This window comes from Caretta caretta, chromosome 3 (genome assembly GCF_965140235.1).
Source record: "Caretta caretta isolate rCarCar2 chromosome 3, rCarCar1.hap1, whole genome shotgun sequence".
Lineage (NCBI taxonomy): Eukaryota > Metazoa > Chordata > Testudines > Cheloniidae > Caretta > Caretta caretta.
Genome location: NC_134208.1, coordinates 104,077,580 through 104,098,190, shown reverse-complemented (window position 1 = coordinate 104,098,190; position 20,611 = coordinate 104,077,580). Strand labels below are relative to the sequence as shown.

The 20,611-nt window shown below is 41.4% G+C and overlaps 1 protein-coding gene across 4 annotated transcripts in view; it reads right to left on the bottom strand.

Annotated features, from left to right (window-relative positions):
- The window catches only part of MYB (MYB proto-oncogene, transcription factor), a 35,149-nt gene that overhangs the window by 2,675 nt on the left and 11,863 nt on the right, over positions 1-20,611 (bottom strand). For 3 of the 4 annotated variants that reach the window (XM_048844484.2, XM_048844485.2, XM_048844483.2), the window contains 7 exons: positions 19,305-19,562; positions 16,911-17,273; positions 15,240-15,382; positions 14,680-14,794; positions 14,464-14,589; positions 12,992-13,102; positions 12,213-12,320 (listed from right to left, as the gene is read on the bottom strand). In XM_048844484.2, the coding sequence (XP_048700441.1) occupies positions 12,213-12,320; positions 12,992-13,102; positions 14,464-14,589; positions 14,680-14,794; positions 15,240-15,382; positions 16,911-17,273; positions 19,305-19,562 (1,224 nt within the window). The remainder of the gene's footprint in view (positions 1-12,212; positions 12,321-12,991; positions 13,103-14,463; positions 14,590-14,679; positions 14,795-15,239; positions 15,383-16,910; positions 17,274-19,304; positions 19,563-20,611) is intronic. The other variant, XM_048844489.2, reaches the window with a different exon arrangement.

Genomic DNA, 20,611 nt, shown 5'->3' with positions numbered 1-20,611 from the left:
TAGACTATCATCCTAACTGGGAACAATGTTATTTGAGACACATTTAGGTTTGATGTGAAAAGCCATGGAACCCAGTATATAATTTGAACGATTATATACATGTGTTATCCTAGATAACATTTAACAAATATCCCCAATAAAAACTTTGCTGTGCAGAGTGCTGTACAAACACATAGGCAGACGTACTCCTTGCCCAAAAGGGTTTACAATCCGAAAGAGAGAGAATAAATGACCAGTGGAGGGAAAGGGATACAACACATAAACAGTGGAATCCAGGTGAAGGCTGGTGCGCATCATATTATATCTGGATTTTTCTTTTTTAAATTTATTTTTTGCCTTCACCGATTTATTTTTAGATTCCAAATGTTGGGTCTGATCCTACAGTCTTTTTGCATGCAAAACTCCCACTGACTTCCAGTAAAGTCCCCTCACCCAGAAGGAGTACTAGGTCAGACATGAAATCATTAGGCTCTGCATGTATCTGTGAAGAGACATATCGTACACCTAGTTCAACCCAACCTCATCTTGTCATACACCGTGTGGTGTAACTCCGTCTAGATTACATACCACAGCTGAAAAGCAGGTGTGACATACTTTTCACTTCACAGAGACGCACGTGACATGCCTCAAAATGCTGCAACTTCCTCGTATGTTTTAGGTAAACAGCTTCCAGGGTTCAATTTTCACAAGCACCTAAGTCATTGAGAAACCTAGTTACATTGACTTTCAATGGGAGTTAGACACCTAAGTGACTTAGGTGCTTGTGAAATGTTTACCCCCCACATTTCTGGATTCTCTCTCAAAAGAGTCAAATTAATCTCTGGTGTAACGCCACTGATTTTACTGCAGGGTCAAATTTGGTCTCTAGTAAATAGTTGAAAGAAAACTTTCCCCTGTTTGGTCATTCCAGAAGTCTGATGTTTTAAATGACAAAAGTATGTCTCCATTTTCCTTCTGAGCTTCTGAAGTTTCAATGTGCTGGTCTACAAAAGTGGGTTCAGTCTTCCTTTAAATAGCTGAAAACATATGGCAGCAAGATTCCATCTGTCACAAGCTGACAATTTTTTAAACATGGAACTAAAATCATGCAGAGAGTGTCCCAATTTCATAAACTATTCTTGAGTGTCAGGTATTTTTACATTGGGCTCTTTGCATTAAGAGATGTATGTGTTTAAAAACCCATGTATCCTGCCATCTCCATATCTCAGCAGGCTGCTACATGTCTGTTATTCCACTTAAAAAGCATTAAATAACATTTTTACCACATTGGCCTTCATTTAAGTGAGTGTCAAGATGGAAGAATCCAATGAAACAGTACCAAACCCTACTTTTGGTGTCTGTTGTCTCCCATGCCACAATGAGGAAGCAGAGTTAGATCAGGCACACAAATATTATGAGGGGTAGAGGAGAATTCAGTGGATCCACAACATGCATCAGTTTTAAGTGACTTATGTCTATAGAGCAGAACTCACATGATGGCAGAATTTGGCTTCTAATATGTTTTCTATCTGTACTAGAAATTTAGACTTTATTAATTCTCCCTCCCCCCCACACACACAAAGTACCCATGAACAGCCAAATTCTTTAGTCCAATTTAAGTCAGTATGAGTTTTGTTTGAATAAGGACCACGGAATTTGGACCAAAGTACCTGTGTGATTTCTATTGAAGTTTTCACTCTTGTCGTTTGGTATTCAGATAATGTTTTAAGAAAGTTAGAACAAGCCCCTAACAAAGCACAATGCCTTTGCTCTGCCAGCCTTGCAGCTCACTTTTGGAGGCATGTGTTAAAGTCATCTGAACTCAGGCAACTCTACTTCCACTCTTGGCACAGATTGTTAGGTCTCACAACCCAGGCAGAGCACATTTCCGGATGTGAATAAAAAGTCCAAGAATCCACTTTGTAAAGAGGGAAAAGCAACTTGGAGGCTGAGAAGCACAATGAATCAGATCAGCAAAAGTGTCAGCAGGGCTCAGTTTCAAGAGAATTTCAACATGAGTGCAGAAAGCAGAGCCTAATACTTACATCAAAAGATTAAAAGAAAGGGACAGGGGTTGAGCAGAAAGCTAGAGACATAAAGGAAACAGGTCAGAACCAGACACTAAAATACACCGTTTAGAGAGCCGTCATTACCTTCCCTGTTTCAGAGCTCACTTAACAGTGCCTTACATAGGCAAAACTGTTGCCGTCAATAGGAGTTTTGCTGCACAAAGACTAAAGGATTGGGCCCATAATTAGAAGCTTTAGGGCATGATCCAAAGCCCACTGAAGCCAAATGGGCTCTGGATCAGGCCTTTAAGTCTGCATATGGGTAAGAATTCTTCAGTCTACAGTTACCAATATTTCTGTAGCAGTATTTTTGTTCTTTCACTGACAGTTTCTTCCCTCTTTAAATTAGAATAATGGAAAAAAAACAGAATATGTATGCTACCATGAGTTCCCATACAATTAAGAGACCTGTGGTACAATTCTAGCCATGTCATTCTCCTTGGTTCATTTTTTTGCATCAGTAATCCTACCAGGACATCCTTCTCTTGGCAGATGAATTATCTCACTTATCCTGTAACGTGCCTTCAGCTGCCCCAGGCAGAAGTGAACTGTAAACAAACTGTTAAAGCTTTAACTGGGATATCCAATTAAAGCACTTTAAATAAAAACTTGGATCCTTTAAAGAAAACAGAACAGTAAAGCAAGACAAGGCTGTGCAAAGGTGCTTTTCTGACAGGACTAGCCTTTCTGCGCCCAGAGTATGAATTCCTTATATTATGCTGTCTGTATATTTTTAACATGTTCTTTCAGCATTACCACACTATACCTGCTAAGAATGGTACTCGCAACAAGCACTTCTGTAGTCACGTAATACAGAACTACTACACTGATGGAAATATAATAAAACTCTTGGGCAAAGGCACGTATTGGAAGATATATTTAAAACTCCCTGGACCAGATTCTGATCTCAGTTAGGCCAGTGAAAATCTGCAATCGCTTCACTGAAGTTATTGATGTTCCTCTACATTTGCCCAGGTGCATCTGAGCAGCATTTGGCCCAGTTGTTCTGACATTAAAGAAACTGTCACAGACATTCTAAGGGGTGAGACTACTGAGAGTGTTTTACCCTCCTTCTCTACTTAGAGTATGTGGGGTACTGAGACTAATTGCAACCTATACTGATATTTTATGGCTCAGTGACAGCATGCCGTTAGAAGCAGGGTTACAGTAGAAATGCAGAGCTCCTTACTTAACAGTAACAGCAGAATAGATGCCCTAATAAAGTATTTCCCTAACAGAACATAATACCCATCAAATATAACCTTAAGCTTCCCTATTTCATCAGTATTTGGAACTGAGGCATGTTTTTTCACTAGCTATTTATCAGTTCCATGTGAAGATTAATGCGGATGTCAAGTTACTGTAAACCAATCGTACTTCATTTGCTTAGCAACTAATCAGTTCTAATTTGCTTAAGTAGCAGCAATATAATAGCACTAAGGATATGTCTACACTGCAAGTAAACACCCGTGGCTGACCCACGTCAGCTGAATTGGGCTTGCAGGGCTATAAAATTGTGTTGTAGACATTTGGGCTCTGGGTGAAGCCTGGGCTCTGGGACCCTACGGGCTGCAGCCTGAGCCTGAACATCTACACTGCCATTTTACAGCCCCACTGCCAAAGCCCGGCATGTCCAAGTCAGCTGACATGAGCCAGCCACGGATGTTTAACTGCGGTGTAGACATTGGCTCTTACTGGGGCACTGAGCAATCCCCTTCCCAACTTGGTGTTCTTCCAGTTGTACAGATATGTAGCCCACTCTTGCTAAACAAAATAAAATGTCACGGCCCTTTGGCTTTTATTATTATACTGATTATATCAATGTTAGGAACAAGTATTTGGTAGTGATAGGAATCCTATTTCAGGCAACATTCACATTTGGAACCAACGAGAGTTTTCCTGGGTAAGGATAATGGGACAAACACTGAACACCTGTCAGATTTTGTTCCCAAGTAAAGACTTCAGGATTTTCCCTTTAGATTTTTCTTCCCCCTTTAGATTACATTATTTCAATTCAAAGCTCATGATAATACTGCAATGGCCTCTCTGCTGCCATGTGCCTGTACCGCTTCTGTGGTCTCTGAAAACTGCATGAAGGAACCACAGCTGTTAAGGCAGCAGTCACCTCTGATGCATTTGCACCTAAGTTCTGCTGCTCAGAGAGAACACTGTTGCACAGACTGATTGTCCCCTGACTTCTGACCTCTTCTGCTTTGCACAACTGAAGGAAGCAAGGGCGCCTGTGTATCAGCCATAGAACAGAGAGAGGGGGCTACCCAACTAGCAGAAAACATACTATACATCATGGCCACATTTCCCTCCACAAAAGTTCAACTCTTCTAGCGGGATTAGGGCTGCTTCACTCTGGGAACAGAGGGAAACATATGGCCTTATGACCCCAATATCCCCAGAAAGCCAGTCACCAGCAGGTTCTTCACAAAGACCTCTGCTGCAAGCTACATATGCGGTCTCATGTGTATGTGTTTCGCTTTCTAGCCTAACTTCAATGTGCTGTAAGAAATCCACAAAATAAAAAAGGAGAAAATTGAAGATCCTGTCATATCATAACCAGGGCCCTTGGAGAAGACTAACAAGGCTCCAGAATAGAAGTAACTGTGTTTTTAACTTGCATTAAACTCATTCTTTAAAAGAAAATTAAGATTGTGACATAAACCATTGAAAGTCAGGAAATTCAAACTGAAGGGTGTCAGTCTGTGGTTAAAAAGAGGAAAGTGATGGGAGCTAAAGGTTTAAGAATGTGCTGTTTAAACATGTAGGGCTTGTACAACATGTAGTTTCCTTGTGTTATTTCTAAACAAATCAATTTTTTTAGAAGTTTTCTATTTTAAAATGGCTGCTGTGAGGTGATGTGTTTTGCCAGAGTGAAGACTGCAGGAATGGGTGCGCAGTCTGATTTAGCCTGTTTTTCTTTCCCTAGTATTGTATATTTTATGATCATTCTTGTTATCCGATGGACTAGTGGATATGTTAGTGAATATATAAATGTTCTTTAAAAGCATGCATATTACACTTGAACAGCCAAATCCTAAAGCCCTTACAGAGCCAGGCTTTCCTCGGACAAAATACCACTGAAGTGAATCAGTTTGCCTGGGTAAGGACTTATCCCAAAGTCTTATCTCTTGAAGTCCTTACTCAGGCAAAATTCCATCTGCAGTGAAATGGAGTTTAGTTTGAATCATGACCGTGAAAGGACTCTGGGTGAAATTAAGCAATCACATAAAGCCCAAACACAGTACACTCTGAACCGCTTGGGGGACATCCAAAGCTTTCAGATAACTGGGTGTTCCGATAAACAAAGGTGTTTGTTTGAGCTGGGGTCTAGCTTCAGGCTGGGCAGTAAAGTTTCAGGTACAGCTACTTTAAAGTGGGTGCATAAAACTGTTCCCGGAAACTAGTTATCAGTGGTTCACAATCAAGCTGGAAGGACATATCAAGTGAGGTCCTGCAGGGATCAGTTCTGAGTCTGGCTCTCTACAATATCTGCATCAATGACTTAGATCAAAGGTGGGCAAACTATGGCCCGCGGGCCACATCCAGCCCGCGGGACCGTCCTGCCTGGCCCCTGAGCTCCCGGCCAGGGAGGCTAGTCCGGCCCCTCCCCCGCAGCCATGCCACCGTGCGAGCAGCGCTGCTTGAGCACACCCACCTCCCAGGCTTTCCAATAAGCCTGTCCTGCAGCTGGCATGGTAAGGGGGAGGGAGGGGTTGGATAAGGGGCAGGAGGTCCCAGGGGGCGGTTGGATGGGGTAGAGGTAGCAGTCAGGAGACAGGGAGCGGGGGGGGGGGGGGATGGATAGGGAGTGGGGGCCAGTTAGGGACAGAGGTCCTGGGAGGGGGCGGTCAGGGGACAAGGAATAGGGGGGTTGGATGGTTCGGGGGTCCCTGGGGGCCTGTCAGGGAGTGGGGGTGTGGATAGGGGTCAGGGGACAGGGAGCAGGGGGGATTGGATAGTGGTGGGGTCCCGGGGGGGGGCAGTTGGGGTGGGGGGTCCTGGGAGGAGGCGGTCAGGGGACAAGGAGCGGGGGGGTTGGATGGGTTGGGTGTTCTGAGGGGGGCAGTCAGGGGGCAGGAAGTGGGAGGGGGCGTATAGGGGGCGGGGGCCAGGCTGTTTGAGGAGGCACAGCCTTCCCTACCCGGCCCTCCATACTGTTTTGCAACCCCGATGTGGCCCTCAGGCCAAAAAGTTTGCCCACCCCTGTTTTAGATAGTGGCATAGAGAGTACACTTACAAAGTCTGCAGATGATACCAAGCTGGGAGGGGTTGCAAATGCTTGGAGGATAGGATTAAAATTCAAAATGATCTGGACATATCATTTCAGACTATTTCTCCAAATAGAATGAAATTCAGTAAGGATAAATGCCAAGTACTCCACTGAGGAAGGAACAATCAATTGCACACATACAAAATGGAAAATGACTGCCTAGGAAGGAGTACTGCGGAAAGGGATCTGGGGGTCATAGTGGATCACAAGCTAAATATAAGTCAACAGTGTAAAACTGTTGCAAAAAAAAGCAAACATCATTCTGGGATGTATTAGCAGGAATATTGTAAGCAAGACACGAGAAGTAATTCTTCTGCTTTACTCTGTGCTTATTAGGCCTCATCTGGAGTATTGTGTCCAGTTCTGCATGCCACATTTCAGGAAAGATGTGGACAAATTGGAGAAAGTCCAGAGGAGAGCAACAAAAATGATTAAAGGTTTAGAAAACATGACCTATGAGGAAAGATTGAAAAAGCTGGGTTTGTTTAGTCTGGAGAAGAGAAGACTGAGGGGGGACATAACAGTTTTCAAGTACATAAAAGGCTGTCACAAAGAGGGAGAAAAATTGTTCTCCTTAACCTCTTCAAGATAGGACAAGAAGCAATGGGCTTAAATTGCAGCAACGGAGGTTTAGGTTGGACATTAGGAAAAACTTCCTAACTGTCTGGGTAGTTAAGCACTAGAATGAATTGCCTAGGGAATCTGTGGAATCTCCATCGTTGGAGATTTTAAAGAGTAGATTAGACAAACACCTGTAAGGGATGACCTAGATAATACTTAGGCTATGTCTACACGAGAGAGCTTACAGTTGCACAGCTATACCGATGCAGCTGCAGTGCTGTAAGATCACTCGCGTAGTCGCTCTATGTCGACTGGAGAGAGCTCTCCCATCAACATAATTAATCCACCCACAATGAGCGGCATGAGAAGCTTTCCCGCCGACACAGTGCTGTGCACACTAATGCTTTTGCAGGCATAATTTATGTCACTCGGGGGGTGGAATATTCACATCCCTGAGCAATATAAGTTTTGCCAACATCAGTGGTAGTCTAGGCATCACCTTAGTCCTGCCTTGAGTGCAGGGGACGGGAGTAGAAGACCTTCCCTTCCGTCCTACGATTCTATGATTACTAGTAAACCTACCTAGGGAGGAAACATTTAGAAAATGGAGCAGGGAGGGGAACAATGTAAGGGAAAGCTTACTGAATCTGGTTATGCACTGAAGAGTTTCAGCTGTTTTATACCTGTTAGAAAACATTCTGCTTTTACTACATACACAGGATCCTCCTATAGTGGATGAAATGAAGTTGATGATAGTAAAATTGTCCCTACAAGTTGGAGAGAGAAATACTGGCCCAAATTCATCGCTGATGTAAATCCACTGATGTCAACAGTTACACCAGGGATGAATTTGGTTCTTTTGTTCTTTATCTGCATGTCACTAATTTGGATTTGTTATGAGAGACACAAAGTCAAACCCTGATGCTGTATTACTATAAAATGGCTGTATTTCACCTCTGGGGGGAAAACAGATAAGTCATAATAGGTAAGCATTTCAGCCTGTAGCTTCATTCTTAATTTTTATTTTATATTTGGGTTGAACATTGAATGTCTCTTTGTCAAGTATGGAGAAGAAAAGAATTTAACCTTTGAACTATTGTTCCAAGGTGTCTTCTGTCAGCTACTTGTTTTTTGTATTTTTTACTACTAGTTCTTCTTTCAGTTTCCCAGTTACTAATTCTTAGGCTAAGTTATTAAGTCAGTTTTTATTCCGTCCCTACTTAGGTAAAATGCCTTTTTGGCCAAATCCTGAGAGGCGCTAAAAACTCACTGAGCCTCCTTAATGCCCACTGAAGGCAATAGCATTTTTGTCTGATGGAAATGTGTCAAGATTTTGTACAGAAATTAGGCTGATACATTAATCTGTATACATACCAAAACTCTCCACAGATACTGATATGAGGAAGGAGCAAAAATAGAATAAGGCCCTTGGTTGATAACAGTTAATGAAAAAATTTACTTTGACAAAATAGGAAATGTAACTTGATTTAATATTTCCAAAGATCAAAATATCCCATTCACCAGACAGTAATGTTTTGTAAGTTACTCGGGAGGGATTTTCAAAAACTCCTAAGGAGCACAAGTGCTGATTTTCAATGGGATTTCTGCTCCTATGTCATTTAGGGACACAAGGTGGGGGAGGTAATATCTTTTACTGGACCAACTTCTGCTGGTGACAGACACAAGCTTTCAAGCTACACAGAACTCTTCTTCAGGTCTGGGAAAGGTACTAAGGGCATGGCTACTCTAGAAACTTCAAAGCGCTGTCGCGGGAGTGCTCCCATGGCAGCACTTTGAAGTGCGAGTGTGGTCGCGCGTGAGCACTGGGAGAGAGCTCTCTCTAGCTTTAAAGCGCTCTGACTTGCTGCGCTCAGGGAGGTTATTTTTCACACACACCCCTCCCCCCCCAGCCAGCAAGTTAGAGTGCTATAAAATGTAAGTGTAGCCAAGCCCTAAGAGCCTCACAGCTAAGTGCAAGAGCAAACAGGTAGTTCAGCATAAGTAAAAAGAAAAGGAGTACTTGTGGCACCTTAGAGACTAACCAATTTATTTGAGCATAAGCTTTCATGAGCTACAGCTCACTTCATCGGACGTAGCTGTAGCTCACGAAAGCTCATGCTCAAATAAATTGGTTAGTCTCTAAGGTGCCACATGTACTCCTTTTCTTTTTGCGAATACAGACTAACATGGCTGCTACTCTGAAACCTTTCAGCATAAGTAGTTAGCACATATTCTAAGGGACCATTCAAGGTAGAGTGGTCCATTAACACCCCTGTAGTCATAGGATAAAAAGAGGGGTTAGTGGGTTACAGAATTTTGTAATAAGCCATAAATCCAGTGTCTCTATTCAGTCCATGACTTTTAGTGTCTAGCAAAATTATGAATTTAAGCTCCCAGGCTGGTCTTTTGAATGTGTTGTGCAGGTTTCCTACTTCATTTAGTCATTTTGGAAAATATCACCCTAGAACAGTGGTCGGCAACCTATGGCTCGCGTGCCATCGCCAATTTTTAATGGCACACTGCTGTCTGCCGACCCTGGCAGACAGCAGCGTGCCATTAAAAATCCTGCCCGGCCCGCTCTTCTCTGCCCCCCGCTCTTTTCTTGCAGGGCAGGCAAGCTTCCCCCCTCCCCCCACCTCTTCCCCCAGCGTGCTGGGTTCCTGCCCCTCCTCCTCTCCCTCCCTGTAGCCGATCAGCTGACTGCCCTTGCTATGAGCCCCTGTGCACTCTCTGCTCCAGGGACCTTGGGGAAGGGGGTGGAAATGGCATATCCCCTCCAGCCCCCCTGCCATGAGCCACTTAGGGCAGGGGGCTGGGAGCACCCCCACGACCCCAGCCCACACCCCCAGCCCTCTGCCCCGACCCCTGCACCCTCTCATACACCCCCAGTCCTCTGCAGCAGCGGGCTGAGTGGGCCAGTGGTATAAGATCAGCATTTTAATTTAATTTTAAATGAAGCTTCTTAAGCATTTTGAAAACCTTGTTTACATACGACAATAGTTTAGTTATATAATACATAGACTTACAGAGAGAGACCTTCTAAAAAACGTTAAAATGTATTACTGGCATGCAAAACCTTAAATTAAAGTGAATAAATGAAGACTCGGCACCCCACTTCTAAAAGGTTGCCGACCCCTTCCCCTAGAATCTTAAAATTCAGTGGGGGTTTACTTTTCCATGGAAGAGTTCAGGATTTAGCTAGACACCTTTCAGTAACGCAACCTGATCTTATACACATTGACTAGAGCGTGCTGAATTTTTTTTTTTTTTTTTGGACAGAATGCTTTTTCACCAGAAAATGCTCTTTTGTCTAAACTGCTGATTGTCAAACTGGGGAGAGGGGTGCAATTCCAAAGGCGTGATGAGGTTATCAGAGGCGTGGTGGCTGTCTGTGCAGCAGGGAGAGCAGGCAGGAAGTTCCCAGTGGTTGGGGACAGGAAGAGAAAGCGCAGTCCTGCTGTGCCCCAGCAGCAGTCGGCTGCTCTCCCCTTTCTCAGTTCCCTGGCCACTGGGGACTCCCTGTGTGCTCTTCCTATTGCTGCCTTGTCCTGTCCTGGATACCTGGCAGGCCACAGCCCCTCATATTTTAAATCCTCTGGAGCCTGCAGGAACAAGAGGCTCTGGGCAGGGAGGGAGGGAGGGTGAGGACCCTGGTCTGCTCCAGTCTGTGCTGCCATAGGCACCTCTGGAGATGAAGACAGTTGGGGTCCTGCAACCACTCTGGATATAAGCTGCCCTCTGCCCTCAGTGAATCACTTTCTTCCCCGGATGGGCGGGAGTTGGGGAAGAGGCCTATATGTGATTCCCATGGAGAAGGGGGGCGCAGCAAAAAAAATTTGGGAACCTCTGGTTCATATTGAAACTTTACACTGGCATGTGTCGATTTTGAAGAAATTGGGTTTAGAAAAGAATATGGAAAAGAAGCATTCTGATATAGTAAAAATGTTCCATTTAATTGTTGGAACGGAACACTTTTTTTTAAACCAATTTTCACTTAGGAAATTATTTTATATTATTAAATGTATATATATTTAAAACTCAGCTTCAAAACAAACTGTTTCAATTGGCCCAAAGCAAAATTTTTTTCAAAAATTTGGTTCTGCTGGAAATTTCTAAATTCCTTGTTTTCATTCCAATTTGGAAAGAGAACAAATTTTAAAACTGTGGAATTTCCTGCTAAATAGAAATTCTGGTTCTCACACAGTTCTACTATTGATATTAACATATTGTTAACCTTTGAAATGTAGAAACATGGACAGACATGATCTTTTAATGTACTGCTTTATACACCATGGTTTAGCGAATTAATCAAAGGCAGATTTTGCTGCTTTGTTGAACTGTAATAAATAATCAACATTTCTATTAATGCAAATTCAAAAGTAGATTGTTTATCTGTAAAACTATTCTTAATCTGTATTTATTAAAGTAAAGGTTATTCATAAATGCTGAATCATGCTATTACTAGCTAGAGAGGGAGGGGAGGAGTATTAGTGGTATACTGTAGAACACATGCCTGAAAACTAGGAACTATGGGGTTCTAATCCCCACTCTAACAATGACGCACTCTCTGGCACTGGGCAAATCACTTAAATGTCTCTGCCTCGGTTTTCCCCACCTGTAAAAGGGGAATAATGTTGTTTAGCCATCTACCTTAAAATGAACGCTCTGAAGGAAGCTTAATTAGTCAGTATCTGTAAAGTGCTTTATTTTTGTTTTATTCAATTTCCTAACTTTTTATTGTTGTTTTCTAGGGCCTGATTCAAAGAACATAGAGATCAGTGGGAGGACTTCCCATGACCTAAATGGATCAGACCCTATGTTGTTTCTTTTGAATGTTAAAGGCTAAATATTTATATATTAAAATTTGGCAAAACATATATATGTAAACACTTAATGAATCTAGCCTTATTCAAATTACAGTAAAACATACAAACATTTAATACAGTCAAGAGAGACCAATACCAAAAGCTGAACAAAAGACTTGTTGAGTTAAGAGGTTTTCAAGTGGTAGAGTTAAACCAATAAATGTGTTAGTCTCTAAGGTGCCACAAGGACTCACCGTTGTTTTTAGAGTTAAACGTGCGTCTCTGGTATCCTCTTATTTTCAGCTAAGGACTAGCTTGACTGTGCCACTCTGCTACATTATATTGTATGGAGTACCACTGAATGCACAACCAGATAAAGTGAGGCCGAGAGTTTGCTAAACCTTGGTCAATTAATCTTAAGATATCACCTCTCTGCACCTGAAAACTTGTTAAATCATTCTGTAAGAGATGTCTAGTATACATATAAAGAGATATTTATATCTGAAGATCAATTACCTGCAACGGACTAGCCAATGGCCTGTTTCTAGGTACTGCAAATGTTTTGTGAATGCTTTCATCCTCTTCTGACACTGGCATCTTTAAAACGGAACTAGTAAGAAGATTCTAAACAAAAAAAAAAAGGGGGAATATTTAGAGGAATTTTCATAACACTAAATTTAGAAAGACCACAAACAATATTTAAACGTTTTAAAAACAGATCCACCCTAATTGCACACTGGATAATAGCGTGCCTTGTTGCATAGAGAGCTTGGGCCCTCTCATCCCTGAAGCCTGATTATAGAGCAGCATTATAAAGTGTAGAGTAAGGCCCTGATCCAGTAAAGCACTTAAGCATGTGAGCAATCCTAATGAACTGAATAGAACTACTCAGAGGTTTAAAGCTAAGCACATGCTTTGCCAGAATGGGACCCAAGTGGAAATTCTTCTCTTCTACCAGTTCTAACTCTGTGATCTAGGCGTTTTTATATAGAGGTACAGCTCTCTTCTAAGTGGATGCCTTTTACAAAGACAATCGGGAATGCCACACCTATATCTGAATGCCTGCAACTCCCACTGTCTTCAGTGGGAGTCACAAAGGTCTAATTAAGACCAGAATTGCCCTTTGTCTTTCACATATGTGTAAAATACACAAACACACAAATGGCACTACATACATAATGCACCAATACTTTTCCTGTTAGGAAGTTTAAAAATAAATTGTTCTGTCTCTTGCCATTAAGAATGTTGGATTAAAAATGAAGAAAGAGTTCTGGAGTTTGGACACTTGTACGTACAGGCACATCTTCCATAGTAGATGCATGTGTGAAGAGCTGAGTGTTCAGGTTTTCCCCTTCCCAGTGATTCGAGCAAAAGAAGTTTCCAGCTTTAGCTGTTGGAGACTCCACCTGGAAGCAGAAAAGGAACCATGTGTTAAAAGGCAACGTCCATGAGAATATTTATGCTTTAAGTTCCTCAGCAACTGGACTGGTCCGCAGGGTCCAGGTGTCCAAAGCCACAATTTAGCCCTTTGTAGCAATTTTGTTCTTTACATCCAAAAATTCTTAAATACTCAATTAAAAAATAACAGATCTTTGAATATGTGCATTCAGATATTCACTAGTTCCACTTTCATTTATACAAGTTGTAATCCTTTTTTAAAAGTAGTGACAGAGCATGTATTTTGGGGCTTTGCATAAATGATAAATTAATTTAATGAGATATTTTCAAACCACCGGACTTCTAGGTCACTCTGTAGTTTGGTCCCCATTCGGTTATTTTATATATTTCACCAATATTAGAAAAATTAGTCCAAATTTCTGGACAAATCTACCTTTATAAGATGCAAATAATGCACATTATATAATAACCTGAACCACTGGAATCAACAGAGACTTCCAATGAAGTCAATGGGAGAAGACTTGGGTACTAATAGCTAAGGCTGTGTGTTGGTCATGGAGGTCACAGAAGTCATGGATTTCGTGACTTTCTGTGACCTCAGTGACTTCTGCAGTGGCCGGTGCTGGCTCAGGGGTTGCCTGAGCTGGCAGTCCCTGGTCCAGCAGCAGCAGTCTAGGTGTGGGAGGGGGCTGAGGAAGGAGGTTAGTGTGCCCCCAGTGGGGGGGGGTTTCCTTACCTGGGAGGGGTCTCTGGCTCCCACCGGCATGTCTCCGCAGCTCCTAGGTGGAAGGGCCAGGGAGGCACCGCCCCCGCAGCTCCAATTGGCTGCAGTTCCCGGGCAATGGGAGCTGCGCCTGCGGAGCCGGGGCTTGTGAAAGGAGCAGTGTGCAAAACCCCTTGGCCGCCCCTCCCCCTAGGAGCTGCAAAGACACGAAGCTGGGTAGGGAGCCTGCGAGCCCCACCAACCCTCCCCTGCCCCCCGAACCAGCGGGGGTCCCGGGCCACCCACCCAGCACTCACAGCACCCCCAAACCGCCACCCCACCCCTCTGAGCATCCATGGCCCCCAGCCTAAGTTTTAGTTTGGGGTATATAGTAAAAGTCATGAACAGATCACAGGCCGTGAATTTTTGTTTACTTCCTGTGACCTGTCCATGACTTTTACAAAAAATACCCAGGACTAAAACACAGTCTTACTAATATTATTAGGAGTAATTATTTAGCTCATATGTTTTATTATTTAGCTCAGGCACTAAGAACTTGGTATTCACCTGGAAAAAAAGACATCTGATTGTTTGAAAATAAGTTTGATAGAACCGTTTGCTGTGAAACTGATTTAGGTTGCCCCACGTAAAAGTTTTATGCCTTACCTCCTGTTTGATTTTTTTCACCAAAGGGATTCCACTTTCGTGTAGCCCAGACACAATTCCAGATTCATCAGATTCTTGTTTGATAACATCGTGCAGGTCTTCTACAAGATGAGTTGGAGTTTGAGGCTGAAAGGGAAAAAAAAATGTATAGTTTATGTCTCAGGCAATCCCTTCACACTAATATCCAAGTGACTTTTATCACCATTTCTTTCTTACCAGCATCTTCAAGGGGCCATATTTGATTTCTTGAGCTGCAAGTGCATTTTTGAATGGAGTAGGTGTTCTTGGAGAACTCTCCAATATTGACCTCTTGATGGCTGGAGTTCTGAAACTTTAAAATGAGCAAGAGAAAAATTTTGTTACAGAGAATGTGTTCGAGCATCTTTGTTCTGACCCTATAATTCAACGAAAAAGTGACCTACTGTTAAAGACCGATGGATTATTAAATTAAATTAATATTAAATACTATCCTGTGATAATGCCATGAGTTCACACTATGCTATTTTACTTTTATGGAGGAAGCACGTGTTTTAATCATTTAATGTAAAACAATAATCTAATAAATTGATGACTGTATATACATGATTGTTACCCATTCAGAAACTCTATAATGAAAAATAGAAGTATTTTTCTAAACTAAAGAAAATCCAAATAAAATGCATCAACAAACAGGACTGTAACAAACAATCCAGCATTTTGTGTTGGCTCAGTCCTAAACTGAAAAAAATAAACCCCGGAGAGTCTGAAAATACAATGTTAAAATAAAAAGGACTTACATATTGTTCTCCTTCTGAGTCTTAAAAGTTTGGTCTCTGTGAAGTGGTGTTGTAACAGACACTTTATGACCACAGAGTGGAGTGGAAGTTAAAGTAGGATTGTCCAGGTCCAGATTTTCATGGTTGGCTGAGGTGTTTAAGAACTGCAGTTATGAAAAGAAAAAGCAATATGAACACCTAGATGATGATGTTGCCTTTGAGCAAAACTGGGGGAAAAAAATCATCTTTCTAGACAATTAACAAGATTATTTCTATTGATCCACATATAATTGTATGTATGGCTATTCGTGTCTGATTACAGGGCAAGGGTGTTAACTCATGAGCAGCTGCTTGAGAGAATCATGAAAAAAAAATTAGCATTTCAAGTGCTGGAACTATGAACAAAAATTACTTTCTGTTCCAATAAGAAGCAGTTACCACTACTCACAAAGCTAAATCTTAAGAACTCAATTCAGTTTTTAATCAAATAAACTGCAAATGACTGCCACCATCATTTGCCTAAGTAAGACTTCAGTAAAAATGAGTAAGGATTTCAGCAGTTGGCTCATAGAGTATGGTGGTTAAATCCCATTAAGCTTTATGTAAAATATTAGGCATGTTTTTAAATTAGTAAATAAAGTGTTTATTATAGGACACTGAACTCCTGTTATCTCTCTGAAAACAGAGTATTCCATTTGCACAGCACAAAGTGAAAATTATAGCAAGTTACAAATGCACTGAATGTTCTGAAATGCAAGTATTGGACTGATTGAACAGGAGACAGTTGGATTATTTAGGTAAAAATTCTGCATTGGGAGGGTGTGGCCTTAACCTCATTTCCATCTCTAATGCTTATGATTCTATGAATTTAGTGGCATCATTACTCTGTTAGTCAAAGTTTTGCCAAAATACATATTACCCAATAGACCTACTTGTACTATATTTTTGTATGTGCATCTTTTTAATTTGTTACATCTCAAAATATGCACTTAGCTCAGTCAATAATATATGTTTAAATATACCGATTTGCAAATGTAGCAGACCTTTAGATAAATAAAATGCATTTGATAACCTCCAATAAATTATTTTTCTCTCTTTAAGGACCATCATAAAAGAAAACCAAGAAATCCACAAAGAAAAAAAATCATGCTGACATAATGCTACAGCTGTGACACAAAGCAACAAATGACAGGAAATTCAAAATGGAGATCAAGATGACCTTCATATACAAATTTTATCCCTGTCCCACCCCACCGCAAGAATCATTTGAATTTTCTGGCTGTTGTCAGTTTGTCTCACAATCTGCATGTTATTTAAATAAACAGTTTGGGTTTTTCTGGGTCAGTGAATCACACCGCGTAAATGGACAGAGATGGGAAAGTGTTACAACGAACAGAAATGTTAAACTCTGGTAGTTGGAGGAATTAAAAGCAAGAAAAAGCAAACAACTATCTTCCCCTTCAAAACCACCAAGAATTAAAGAGACAATAAAAAAAAGAGAATCAACAGTTAGCTTGCTGATAATCTAAACTCAGTGGTGAAGATTAACAGCAGTAAGAAGATTCAAACATGGAGTGAAATCAACAAGTGCAACAGCAATTAGTCATTTGTTCCAAAGGATTAGTTTCTAAACTGTTAACACTCTGGTGACTTTTGAGAATTAGTAACATCTGTGCAGAAGACTTGATCTACCTGCGAGGGAGAGAAGGGTAGGCTTTTGACAGGGGAGCGCTTAGGAGTTGAACTGCTGGCCTCAGCAAATCTGAAGGAGCTAGCGTAGCCACTGGCTAAGTGGCTGGAATGCCCTCTCTTTTTGCGAAGAATGACCAACGGAGCTGTGCTGCATTTTGAGGCAGATAAGGACTTTGGTGAGTCAAGAGAACCCTGACTCAACATTATTTTGCTCAAGTTTGTGCTAGGGCGTCCTTCAGGTCTACACGCATTGGCCTCTCTTTGCTGAAGCTGTAAGACTTTGCCTGAGGGAGTTTTGCTAGGCGAAGTGTCTGCTTCTTCAAAGAATTCAAAACTGCTGAGATCACCCCATGATGAAGGATCCTGAAACAACGTGGGAGGCACGGAACTATAAGACAGTATATAGTGCCACCTCATGAAAATACAGCATTACGATATGCCAGTAACAACAAACAACAACAACAAAAAGCCCTTCCCAATTAATTCACTTTGACTCTAGTTTTTTGAGTAATATTATGAACACTTACTCATCTTTTTAATATATCCACTGAGTATATTAAACTGAATATTATTCCATTGGTACTGGAAACCAAATTCCTGAAAGTAGCAATGAGTCAAGTGATGTCCTACCAATATTAGTTACATCAATGTAGAGATAATATCTTCGTATTATGGAAGAATACGTTAATCAGTCTCCAAATAAAGCTCATCCTCTCTCTAACCAGGATGCTTGCAACTACATGCTGAATGAGTGTAGCAAAGTTTGAAATGTGCACCCTAGTTGTTATAAACTAAGATGACACCTACAAAATCATATCAATGTAATAGCTCTATTTCAACTGACATACCCAAAAATCACAGTGAACAAAAGCCTATGTTAAATGCAGTAAGCCACTCAGTATTAAATTAAGGTTTCCAATTCTTTAAATATGCCATGCAAGCTCTTTAAGCTTTGAAAAGAGGCAGCTATTGATGTTCTGTCCCACAGCAAGGAAGAATTCCAGAAAAGCATATAGAAGTGTGCACACTCACACATAAGACTACAGCCTCCTGACACAAATTGAATATCACTTACACTATTACGCTGGTTTTGTTATCTCTAATTTGATTTCATTTTGAGAGAGGGTATTATGAAGAGTCCATTTAAACCAGTGCTTCTCAAACTATCTGATGTGGCGGACTGGCAATTTTTTTTCAGTATACCAGGGACCGGTACCATATTTGTGCCATATTATTATTGTATTCGCATAGGCACGTAGCACATCAGATCAGAAAAACTAACATTCTTCACTGTATTAATTGGAGTGGGAGTGTGGCGTACTTGCAAAGCTGTTCCCATTTAAATGCACTGAAGACTGACTGAAAGGCTGTGCGTCTGTGCCGATAGTATAAAATGACTATTATTTGTATTACGATCCAAGAAAATATTACTTGAACGTTCGTAGTAATATTAATTTATATCAGAAACAATATAATGAATGTAATAAAAGTTGGCAGACATTTTTTAGGGGGCTTATCCGCTCCCACCCGACAACCTACTGCAGTGTCTTTTTCCTCCACCAGCTCTGCTGATCAGTGCAGATGCTGTCAAATTTCACAGAGCAACAACACCAACAATAATAATTAATCCTCCTCTCCCCAAACCTGCGCTAAACTGTCTTCCAGCATCAAGGGGCTACTTTTTTTTTTTGGAGTGGGGTGGAGGGGTGAGAAAAGGAGAGGGGGTGGCAGCCAAGCCCAAGAAATTGCCAGAGATTAATGAGTCTTCTCCTTATTAGTGTGTCCGTGGGCTTTGTCTGCTCGGGGCTGGGCAGCGGGCAGTGTGAATGGATGCCACAACGTGCAGGAAACAAACACACACATACATTACACATGCTGTGCCTCTCCCTCTCCGTGGCGTAAAGGTGGGGGGGCGACCCGGCCAATGGCAGCGGCCATGGCAGAATCTCCGGCAGCTGCTGCAGCAGTGGCCGGGGTTGAGCCAGCATAAGCCAGGGCAGCACGCGCAGAGCGGAGCCGGCGCGAGCAGAATGCGCTGCCTCGGGTCCCAGGCACCATGGACCTTCAGCCGACAGCTCGTGGACTGGCACCAGTCCGCGGACCACCACTTTGTGAGTAGCACTGATTTAAACTACTGAATTTTGTAGTTTGCCGAAAATTACTCCTCCCACACACACAAGGAGGAAAAAAAAAGAAAAGAAATCCATATATTATATAAGATTAAATCACTCTTTGGGACTTGATACAAACAACCATGTGTTATTTTAAAAATAAATTTCAAATCTTGCATTTATGTTGTTCTGAAAATAGAAATAAATATAAGGAGCTCCCAGCTCCACTCCACTTATACCTAGATTGCATGCAAATTTGCCTGGAACTGAGAGTTCTACTTACGGAATCTATTAACTGAAGTGTTTCTGCAAATTCTAAGAGATTCTTAACATTATCCAGGATGTTGCTCTGATGAACGATCATGCATCTTGCAGGGGATGCGCTTTCTTCAGGTAAGCAACCGTGATCCACCGGCGGAGATGGAGTACAGTGGTGATGCTCCCCCAAACAGGAAACAGGTGCACTGTCGCCATTAGTTCTGGTATTGTCAGCAATTGTGGTGCTGTGCCAGCCTGGGTAGCTTGACGTGTGGTTCTGTGTCTAAGGGAAGAAGAAAAAAAAAAAAAAAAAAAGGAGGGAAAAAAGGCAGAAGGAACTTAGCAATGAAATTGCACAAGGTGTCAGATGCTGCTGGAGGAAAGATAAAAGCAGTTGCATCATCTAAAAGCTTACGCCTATGAAACAATTGTCAAGATGTTTCCTTTCATCAATGCAAGACCTTACAATGGTACATTTTATTTATCCTGAAAGTACCTCATTATTTAGATCCAGTATTAGGTATCATGGGCATATATATTGTATATCCAATAAATTCATACTACTATGTTACTCCAAAAGTCCCATAGAGTCTACAATTCTTGCATGAAGCAAGAATTCACAAGAATTCCCTGCTTAACCCTCAGCTCTGTAAGAGGCTAAAGGATTTAAGAGTTAGAGTTGCTTTTGTTTGCACATCTCATCTTCTTCTATCCCTGTCTAACACTACAGCTTACACCAATGCAATGAAGAGGCTGTCAAATCAACGTGGTTAGGAAAGCAGAAGAGCAAATTAACAGAAGTTTCTTTCCAGTGTGATCATGCAACAGAAGAAATTGCAAAACATTAACTAAAGTTAAAAGTGGCCAAACTAACACATCATGCACACAATCATTTTATTATTAACCAGAAAAAATTACTCATAAAAGTATCTGCTGGCTATCACTTATGTTCTAGGATGATTTTGGTTTATTTGTTTTAACTATATTATTACATAGAATAAGCTACTTATCTATTTTACCACCTATGCATGACAAAATGTGAGAATTCAGTAATAGCCAGCATGGGTTGCACACATGCAGCTAAAGGTTCTAACATTATTCACAGAAAAGTAAAACAAATTATCAAACATGCACCAAGTCTGAAGTTTACAAAGTATGTAATACACAGCTGAAGTAAGGAATGCAACAGAGAGGAAAAATTAATGAACAGGCACTACATTTTCATTACATGAACCATTGCACACTTTCAGAAACACACATCCCCAGTAATATCAGATCTGGTGGGATTTACTCTGTTAACTTTAGTGTTATCACCCTTGTGGTAAAATGTAG